This window comes from Limulus polyphemus, unplaced genomic scaffold (assembly GCF_000517525.1).
Source record: "Limulus polyphemus unplaced genomic scaffold, Limulus_polyphemus-2.1.2 Scaffold1254, whole genome shotgun sequence".
NCBI classification, from domain to species: domain Eukaryota; kingdom Metazoa; phylum Arthropoda; class Merostomata; order Xiphosura; family Limulidae; genus Limulus; species Limulus polyphemus.
The window spans coordinates 287297-298814 of NW_013666864.1; the positions used below are offsets into that span (position 1 = coordinate 287297).

At 33.2% G+C, this 11518-nt stretch overlaps 1 protein-coding gene across 5 annotated transcripts in view; it reads right to left on the reverse strand.

Moving 5' to 3' along the window:
• LOC106462797 (thymidylate synthase-like) overlaps positions 1 to 11518 on the reverse strand; it is a 28092-nt gene that overhangs the window by 8354 nt on the left and 8220 nt on the right. For all 5 annotated transcript variants that reach the window (XM_013922759.2, XM_022390142.1, XM_022390141.1 and 2 more), the window contains 3 exons: positions 6815 to 6942; positions 3470 to 3649; positions 409 to 579 (listed from right to left, as the gene is read on the reverse strand). In XM_013922759.2, the coding sequence (XP_013778213.1) occupies positions 409 to 579; positions 3470 to 3649; positions 6815 to 6942 (479 nt within the window). The remainder of the gene's footprint in view (positions 1 to 408; positions 580 to 3469; positions 3650 to 6814; positions 6943 to 11518) is intronic.

The window sequence follows — 11518 nt, forward strand, 5'->3', positions numbered from 1 at the left end:
ATGTACAACGTTTCGACAAGATACCTGATGATGACAAAAACCTTGTACATTTGCTGTTATGTTAAACTTATATTAAAGTTTTTCTTCATTACTCATTCAAGCCACCTCCAGCCATTATTACAAGTCTACTATCTGCTTGACACTATGTCAGCAGGGTAAACATATGTAAGCCTAATTTAGTAAAAAATTTGCATAATCCAAGTAAACTGATTCAATTGACCAAAATAATTTGAACTAAATTATAATATTTGCAAGAAAGTAAGAGTATCAGTTACGTCTTAAATAAAAAAACAAAACAATGAAAGTTCTCCACTCTTCAGCACAACCTCCAGAGGTATTTTCTTTGGAAGCGTAAAATTATCTGGCAATGAAAAAATGTTACAAAAAATATTTTCAAGAATAACTTACCAGTAGGATTCCAAGCAGTTAATATGATCCTTCTGCTGTAAGGATCATGTTTTATCAAATTAACCACTTGGGTAAGTTGATCGATACCCTCTCCACTGTAATCAGTGTTTTTGTGTTTATACTCTGCACCAAAGTGTCTCCACTGAAAGCCATATACTGGACCCAAGTCTCCTGAGTATCAAAAATGTTACATATGAATATTTTAAATCTATAATTTGAAACCTTCTATTACTCAATAATAGAACTAATACTAGACCTAATCCAAGAAATGTATTTACATAACATTACACACACAAAGTAAATATAAATATACAAATTAGAGTTTAACTGTTTTTTTTTTAGGGAGCCAGCTGGGCCCCAAAAACATGCATTTTTAGGGGTCAATCCAATAGCTCATTGTAAAATGTACTCTGAAGTGGAGGTTATCAGAAAAATCACTGAAATAAATAGTGGATGTTATACAAATTGAAAGGAAACTAAATATATCGATATATTTCAATTTATTTTGTTGTGAACTCATATTTCACGAAAAATAACATTTCATATTTTTCAGACCATTTAAAACTTTAATTTTTCTCTAAAGCATGGTATAACAGTAACATTTTATTCCACTTCAAAATAAATAATGAAAGAAAATCTATGCATCACTGCCAGTTAATCTATTCTTCCCCCCTTTCCTAATCAAAAGGACTTTGAACTTACAATAAGTCTACCCATGAAAGACCAGTGTTACTCAAAGATATACAAAGTTGCGGAGAACACAGCATAAAAGTCACCCAAATCTCATAAAAATTTCCCAAAGTTAAACATTTTCTTAAATGAAGAAAACCAAATGTTGATGATCTGAAAAATTCAACAAGAACAACAACAAAAAAGGCAACAGGACCATCATTATGAAAAGGAAGAAGAGGAAAGGTTTACATAGGGAAGTGAGAGAGGGATGATGAAGATGGTGGAGTAATATTCTGTGAGGTACGTCCAGAAGTGAATCTGAAAATGCTACTAATGGTCTATTAGCATGAACAGCCTGTAATTGTTCTGCACACGTGTTTCACACCAAATTGAAAATCTGTTGCCATAATCATTAATACACCCTTCGCTACTAGACAGCTAATAATTTTCAGAATGCCACCTCATTGACAGGCCAATCATAGCTAGGTATCTAGCCGTATTCGTTGGGCAAGAATTTAACGTAGCTTGAATTGGGCCATAGCACAAAATTTATGGAAATTCCATTATTTTGGAGTTTTAAATTATTTTAATGAAACATGTCTCTTGAAAAATAAACCAAAAAAAATATATTGTATCAGAAAAGGCTAAAAATGCTTGAAAAGCATCAGAATTTTTTTATCACCGAAAGACCAATACTCTTACTGGAAATAACAGATCTAATATTTGGATTCTACAGCCAATTTTTTTCGATTGTGCTATCCGTTTTTAATAACTGATCACATAATGCAAATGTTAGATTTTTACACACAAAATGACTGGCAAACATACTAATCCAATTATCGCTAGGCCATACCAGGCCCGAGACTAGACTCCAAGTTTTATGCATAGAAGCAGAAAGCACTTCTAAAGCATTCTAGCACATCATCTACAGGGCGGTAACATTTCTTTGTACAGGTGCATTTCCTCTTTCATTCATAATTACTATTTAGAATGTTTCACAGTGCAGAGAATGCTAAAATTTTTACATGTCAATTTCATAAACCACAGAAACCTTAACCACCTAGCCTTTATAAAAGGCGCATCACAGCCGTGGACCCTCGGATAGTGATACCCTGACAGATCGGTGAGAAGCTTTGTTCACGGCTTCACCACTCACTAGCATGGGTCCTTTGGGATAGTCTAATCAAGTGTGTGTGTGTGTGGGGTACCTTGACCCCTACAGCCTTGGCAAAGGCTATGAACTGCTTAGATCACAACATTTTGAACACAGATTGCTTGACCTGTATATATAATACATATACACACACACACACACGTCAAGTATCACTTACACACATACATGCACACACCGTTTGTTAGACATGATAGGCTAAACATGCTATACACATCGTACACCAGCACAGCTAGCAAACGTCTTCGAGTAAATATTCGTTGCACGGCCGTTCACAGTGACGATGTGTTTGAATTGTACATAACCGATGTGTGTCTATATATATACACACACACACACACACACACATATGACGAGAAAGTGAGCAAATGAATTGTACTACATAGAATTTTCATTTGAAAAACAGAAAATTAAATTAGTATTCTAAACTGATATATTATAATTTTCTGAATGAGACAATTTGGGGCAAATTTATTTGAAAGCTCTATTCATTTTATAAAATTACAATATAGCTCAAGATGACTTAACTGCATGAAACAATACAGATGCACTATGTATTACTTTATGATTCAAATATTACCTGATAAGTCAGATGGTGTAGAATGTGCATGAAATATAAAGTGCACTTCAAATTTGTAAAAAAAATATGAAAAAGTCCAAGAGTACATATTCTAAATGTATCTTATCTATACATATATGACGAAGTCTGTATATAAATATTTAAAATTTTCCATCAATAAAACTTAAATATCACATATGTAGTCTTTTTTTATATGTAACAAATGTTGTAGGTAGTTTACATTTGTTTTCAAGAAGAATCCTTCAGGTTATTTAAATTTATGAAACCATGATTTGAGATTTCTAGAATGACCATTAAGGACATACTTACAAAAACATATGACTATATTTAGGCAAATATTTTCAATATGAATATTATAAGTTGAAACATTTAAATATGTTCACAAAATGGAATTAATTTTTTCATTGTTCTTTTTTATATCAGTATCCTTTGAAGAATGCTTTGGTTTGCTGTTGAATTTTGAGCAGAGCTACTTGAGAGCTGTTCTTAATCAACAACACCCATCACTAACTCTTGGGATGCTCTTACTAACAAAGTTTGGGACAGACCATCACATAAATATGCCTCCACACTGAAAGGGCAAGCATGTTTTTTGCAACAGGTATTGTGAAATGCTGATACATATAAACATTTCCCACCTTCTTCTCTTTCTGTGAATCCTAGGCTGTCAAGAAACTGTCGAGATCCATTAGCATCCCATATATTAATGTTTTTTTCTGAAAGTTCTTTTGCATCTGTACTTCCCTTAATAAACCAGAGCAACTCCTCAAGAACTCCTCTCCAGAAGACCCTTTTGGTAGTCAACAAGGGCAGTGTATCTGTTATTGTAAATAAATATCACAAAATTGTTTTATTTCATACAAAATCAAAGCTGTAACAACAGGAAATTGAAGTCAAAATAATATGATGTGTAACAGATGATTTAGAACATATTATTAGTAAAGTACAGGATTCACAGAGCTATAAATATATAAAAATTCAAAAAGAAAGAGATAATTACATAATCTGAGGTGAAAGTGAACCTAATTTTTTATTTAACAATACTTCTAAATTTATGTAACTGTAACACGTATATTTGCATAGAACTAAAACTGAATTAAGAAAAACTAATCTGGTTATAAAAACACACCATATATGCTATCTAGTGTTTTATTACTCTTTCTACTACACGTTTCCAATCCAATAGGAAAATGTTAAAATTTATGTCACCGTTATACTATACACAGTTTGATTTAAGCTAGTTTTACACTAATTGAACAGAAAACTATGCATAAATTATGCTATTAGCACTCCATAATTTCCAGATTAAACTTTCACTGGATCAGAACTGCAGAAAAATTAAGCAAACATGCTAAAAATAAAAAAATAAATAGCACACCGCTCATATTATGTTACCTACCAAATGTATGGAAGTTTATCTCAAGTTTATGTAAACATCAAAAATATTAAAATATAATTACACCTTGATATATAACATTTTCTTGTGGTATTCCACCCTTTATTTTTTGTATTGAAAGAAGTAAAGTTATGTGACAATTTATTCTATACGTATTTTATAGTAGTTTAGTATACCTGTACAAATATAGTAATAAGCTGAAAACTTTCATTATACCACAACATCCTCTTTATTCCTATTTTCAAGAAGATATACTACTTTAAGCACTAGGGGGCCTGATTTACAAAGCTCCAGTACCCAAAGGCAGTAAGGTGCACCAAAAATCTCTATAAAAATAATTGTTTATTATTGTATGTATGAACTGTATATCACATATTTCAAAATATTAGGTTAAAATAATTCTTGTTGTATTTAACCTACAGTCAGATGTGTGTTTCACTTCTGATAATTAGTAGCAAACAGGATCCAGAGGGATCAGGGGTCTATGCCTTGAAAAGTGCAGCGAGTCTGCACTCTTAAACAGGACGTTAACTAAAATTATGTTGTGTTTGTATTTATACTGCTGATCATACCGTAAACACAGCTAAGCTAATTATAAACAACACATGAGTTGACAAAGGTATTAAGTTGATCCTGGCAAGGATCCGAAAAGAAGTAGGGAATGAATTAGGGGTTTTAAAAGTGAAAATAGATACGTTAATTTGAGTGATTAAAGTGAAAGAACTAAAACAAATTATGAAATGAGACTCGCTACGTACACAAAAGATAGATTTAAACATTTGAGCTGCTGAATTAGAACATACAGTCACTCATGAGGAATGCACACTCACTAAACTCTAATGTTCATATTTGATATTGTTCAAAGAAAACTTTGAAATCTTGTACTCCTCTATTTCTAAATGACTTCTCAATGATCCCATTCAACCTTGTTACTTTTTGATTGTTACCAAGAGACACACTGTTGACAGTTCTAACAGAGGAAAATAACCTTTCCACCCACAATGCCGATTGCAAAAAATATACATGAACTAGCACTAATTGAAAGCATACAAAACAAACATAAGATGTAAAAGATAAACACTGCAGTGAATTTTTGTGCGCTAATTTGGAGCACAGGTGAAATGCTCAAGTATTATCCACAAACTTAATTTCTCCTTTGTTTGACAAATCTCAGAGTTAATCAAATAATCAACAGTCAGTCTCATTTGATAGATAACTATAGACTTTATTTTTATTAAAGAGCCAACGTCAAGACACTCGAATTGTGACTGGTATACCAAATTAAAAAAAATCAACAAGAAATGGCACTTCAGGCAGAGCCTTAGTTTCCAAAATTTGATTCCCATACGATTCACCATACAGTTTACACAGAAAACATTCAAGCTTTAAAACGTCAAAACAAATTCAACATTTCGACCAATAAGAATTGCCACTCTGAGTATGCGTCCTCCAGCTTGTTTTTCATATCTCAGTAATGATTTTTGTGACTATTCTAATGTTTGGAACCCTTTCTTTACAAGTGGACCTGAAAGTAATATTTTGTAATGTTTATCCATATGATTTCACTCTTCTATTCTAAGTAGATAACCATTAAGTTGAGATTCTATTAAGATGGTCCCCTAACTTGGTGAACTTTGGCAATTAGTTGGAAGAACCTATGCACACTGCTAAACATATTTTGGGATGTTTACTAAACAAACCTAAAGAAAGACTATTTATGAGACATAAATGACTAAAATAATGATTATCATATAAGATTATGCATATATATTATTCAGATTATGTATATTTATCTAACCTTCCTTTTCATTTATATTTACATCTTTTTAATTTAAATATGCTTGCTGAAGTTGTATTACACACAATAGGTAATTTCTCAGGTCACTGTAACAAAAAAACACAAACGAAACAAAACTACTTTTTAAAGTTATTTTTCCAAACTCAATTACTTAAAAACATCCAGAGTACCTTTCATTAACTATGTTGCTATAGCCTGACAGAGTACCTTTCATTAACTATGTTGCTATAGCCTGACAGAGTACCTTTCATTAACTATGTCGCTATAGCCTGACAGAGTACCTTTCATTTTTCATTAACATTATTACACTCATGGAGTATTTAACATAGTCATGAATGGCAAAGACATTTTATTACTTAACAATGTTATTTAGATTCATAATAAAAAAAACTTCTAAATGTGATAATTTCCAGCAGATATTAAATTATTATCGCTGTTGTAGGTGTAAGTATTTCAGAAAAAGCCCAAGTTTAGTGAATACGTATGCATGTATAATAATTTAATCCTATGCTAGATGTACATATGCATGTTTTTACATTCTTGAAAAAAATGTTAAAATCTGATTTATAAGAAAGAATGTATGTCCACAATGCTCCAAAATGTTAATTTATAAAAGAATGCTTTGTCTTAATTTATGTTTTTAAAATAATAATATACTTACTATATTTTTACATGTAAATTGAGAAGAATAGGTTACTCCTATCTTAGACCTAAAAATTTTCCAATATATTCTATTTTTATTGTTCAGGCACCAAAATGTATTTGTGTAGATTTAATTTTTTTTCTTACCATTTCTGAGATTGTATCTAGCTTGTGTTCCAAAAACTGACAAAGTCCCGGTACCAGTTCTATCCAAGCGCTGGTGACCATTCTCAATAATGCGACTAATCTGATCAAGATATAAGTATTCTTCATGCCTAAAGCATTGAAACATAAAATATTTATACAAATACTGGATATACCATGAAGTTAACTTTAGTAAAAAAAATTACTGACTGAAACAATACAACCACATTCTAGACATTGTCCTTGAATTAAACAAATTTCTTTTTAAACAATGAAATTATTTAACAGAGTATATTTGCAAAATTAGCACTACAATTTTATTTGTTCAAAATAATCTCAAATATTCAAATTTGCAGCGTTAATAATTTTTTACTGATACTCTAAATGATGTTATATTAAATGACAAGTCATAAAGCTGTTTACAAGACAAAGTTTAGTAATAGACATAGTCTGATAGGTCCATGAACTTATTCAATTGAAACCTGACAGAACTAAGGATGACTTCAAACCCCTTATACAAATTATCCACCTTTAATTTTCTTACAATCAAAGAAATAAAAGTTCTAGTAGGTAGTTTGCTTTAATAGCTTGCATCCTTATAAGACCGATTCACTGCAGTAGCTCTGATGCTATCTTATGGATGACCAGCAAAGCAGAAAAGTTAGGCCTACTGGAGGTTATGGATCTCATGCTTAGATGTATATTTTGCAACAAGTTGCAATATTTGAGTCACAAAAAAAAAAAAAGAGATTAGATGCAAATTTTTATAAAAAACAAATGGAGAAACCACGTGACTGGGACAGGTACCTGCAAGCAGTATTATTTGCTTACTGAGAAGGCCCACAAGCAAGTACAGGATTTTCACCTCTCGAGTTGCTGTACAGAAGAACAATATGAGGTCTGATGCAGGTATTGAAAGAAGAGTCAGAAATGAGGAACATATATCAGTATGTGTTAGACCTCAGAAACAACTGGAAGAGACCTGTCAACTTGCTTGAGAGAGCTTGTATGCAGCTCAAGGCAGTCAGAAGGACTTCTATGAAAAGAAGGCCAAGGATTGATATTTCAAGATTGGGCAGAAGGTCTTAGTTCTGCTACCCACAGACGACAACAAATTCACCCTGCAGTGGAAAGGACATTTTGAAGTGCAGGAAATGGTCAACAGAATTGACTGTAAAGTGAAAGTGGACATAAAGAAGACCTAATGGGTGCAGCTACTGAGGCACAGATGGAAATGGCAAGTGTAACTGTCATAGACACAGAACCAGAAGTTAGTGACATTGACATTCATAGAAGATGAAGACCTACTAGGTGAAGATGAGACATATAAAGTTATCAACATCAGTGAAAAAATGACTGGCAAGCAGAAGAAAGAGATACAAGATCGAGACTATGACCAAGGATCCTGTCCAAGTGAAGCCCTACCACATGCCTTATGTGATGAGAGACCTGATGAAGCAAGAAATTGGAGTAATGTTAAAAGCTTGAATCATTGAGCCCTTGAAGTCAGCCTACTGTTCACCAGTGGTAATCATGAAGAAGAGAGAAGATTCAAACCATTTCTGCACAGACTTCTGGAAGCTGAATCTTGTGACAAAGTTCAACTCCAAACCTATGGGCATCCCAGAGGTTATCATGGTGAAACTAGATGGGGGCCAAGTTCTTTTCCAAGATCAACTTCAGTAAAGGCTATTGGCAGATCCCGAAGGAGACAAGATATAAAGATAAGACAGCCTTTGTGACACCAGACGGATGCTACCAGTTCAAGAGAATGTCATTTGGGTTAGTCAACTCAGCAGCAACATTCAACCACATGATGAGGAAGATGTTTCACAAAACCATAAACATCAACTATTATGTGGACAACATTCTGACCACCTAAAGAAACGTTGAGAGCTGTTCAAGCGAGTGAGGGCAGCAGATCTGACCATCAGACCATCTAAGTGGTACATCAGCTATTCTGTGTTAGACTTTGTTGGACATAAGGTGGGTGACCGACAAATTGCCATGGAAGAAAAGCTAACCCACATACATGATGCACCAGTTCCAATGACCAGATGGCAAGCCAGATCATTCCTGGAGTTAGTGGAATACTACAGGAAGTTCATCCCAAACTATGCTGAAGTTGCTGCACCACTGACTGACCTGACCAAGAAAGGCCTACCTAACAAGGTAAAGTGAGAACAACCACAGCAAATGGCTTTCCAGAAGTTAAAGAACATGTTCGGAAGTTTGACATTCCTTAGAATGCCAGACTTCAACAAACTGTTCATCTTTCAGGCCAGTGTTTCAGACATTGGAATTGGAGCAGTACTCTTACAAGAACATGAAAATGGACTGTTTACAGTAAAGTATTTAAGTAAAAACCTGTTGAGTAGTGAGAATAACTACTCTGTGATTGAATGAGAGTCTGGCCATCATATCTGCCATCCAGAAGTTTCATAACTTCAGAGTTCATAATTCATACAGACCATCAGCCTCTTGCATACATCCAGAGATACAAAACAGACATTGAAGGATCATGAGATAGGTGTTATATCTCCAGAATTACAGGTTCCACATTCAAGTCATCAAGAGGACTGCAAATGTTGATGCAGACTGTATGAGTAGACTTTATGTATGAACTGAAAATATTGTTTGTATATAGTGTAAAAAAATATTGTAAGTATTTTTTTGAGCAGGTGCTTATTATTAGATATGCACAACTGTTCACTTTAAGTTTAATACAAGAGTATTATTTAGTTTATATTGTGTGAGCATTAAAGTAAGTTATTTTTAGAAGTGATAGTTATGGGAAGTTTGCTTACATGACTGTTTGCAAATCATTTGTTGTGTAGTTCAATTGTTGTGAATTAACATTATTTTACTCAAACCTTTTGAATTTTTCTTGTTGCTTTAAGTGAGTATTCTTACATTATATGTATAGGAGATCAAGTTAGTGCAAGTAAGTTAAGTTAATGAAAGTGAAAGTGAAGTAAAACAGTATCTCTGTTTAACCGTAATGAGTGATTTCTCAAGTGAGTTTCACAGCCTTGTATTATAACAACAAAGTACAGGAGAATAATTTGTCTTGTCAAAGGGTGTTCTAAAGTAATTGAACCACTTGTGTGGACTTTGACAAAAAAAATAAAAAAATTAAAGCACTAAATATTACTGTGATTACCAATAGTGTAATGAATTTTTCTACATCTGTTTGACTTGTTTTGAATATATGATTTTAAAACAGGTGGATTGTGTGTCATCTATTTATTGTTGAAATTTATCGCCAACAAGTCACAGACACCTACTATAAAAAAAAAATCTGGCTTTATAACACTGACAAAAATGGCAGAAATATTTATAAGGAACTGAATACTACATAATTTATTGCAAAACTTGTATTACAATCTACGTGAACTCTATAAAATCTGCTCTTCCAAGCTGCAACACTTTTAAATGTGCCAATAAACCCTCAGGTTCCTGACATAAGAAAATAGTGATTGGCTTTTGTTACATCAGCTTGCCAATGGACAGTGACGATTCTACTTGCAACTATTATCCAATTTGCTGACCAGAATAATCCAGCTCACTAAATAAAAACAATGTTATTATTTCTGTGTGATTTGTATTTTGTGCAAAGCTACATAAGGCTACCTCTGCATAGCCACTCCTAATTTTGTATTCACAGACTAGAGGAAAGGCAGCAAAAACAGCACCTATTTCCAATTCGTAGGCTACTCTTGTCTGCTTGAAAATGAGATTTGACCTTCACTCTTAGTGTACCTACAGCCCCAAAATGCAGATTCAGTCTCAGCACACTAAGAGTAGAAGGCTGGTAAAGTATTGCATGTAGTTAATGCCTTCTCCTTAGTAGGTGCATGAAGTTAGAAAAATTAGCTTCACAGCAAAGACTGTGATCTTAGATCAGTTAGGATTTTTCTTTAGTCAAGGCAGCCTGAATGTAAAAAGACATGTTTTGAAGATTCTGGGCTTTTTGATAAACATTGGATTTCAACCATTCTTTGAAAAAATAGTAGAAATATTAAGTCCTTACCTGTTTATTCTTTATATTCACCAGCAAGTACTCAAGGTTCTGATAAAAAGACAGAGGGTTTTAAATTGATATTAAGGATGTTTTTCATAATACAGCCCTCTTGCATTTATCACAAAAATTTGTCATTAGACTAAGAGTCATAAACTCCAGTTTTGAGTTACTTAGGCTCCTAGTAAATAAACTATTTCTTAACATAACATATATAATTTTTAGGGACAAGGGACCTGTTGGTCCATCTTGGCTGTCCCATTTTCTAAACTAAACTATTATAATGTTTTTAAAAATCTTAAAGCCAGCCCTTATCATTCATATAGTTAGCAAGCTTTCTTTTAAACTCACTTAAATTTACTGCCTCCACAACATCCAGAAGCCAACCACCCTGTTAGAAAAGTAAAACTTAGATGACTTGCCAAAATTGCCCTAGTCCTACTATTCTTACCATTAAGTATGAAAAAAGATGAAGCATCAACTCTATCAATTCCCTTTACAAATTTACTGCCTCCACAACATCCAAAGGCAACCCATTCCAAAGGCCAACCACCCTGTTAGAAAAATAAAACAGTCTTAGCTGAACATGACTCCTACCTAGCAAAAATTTCTCTAGTCCTACTATTTGCACCATTAAGTATGAAAAACGAAGTATGAAAAGTAACCTTTTCGAAGAATGTCAAAAG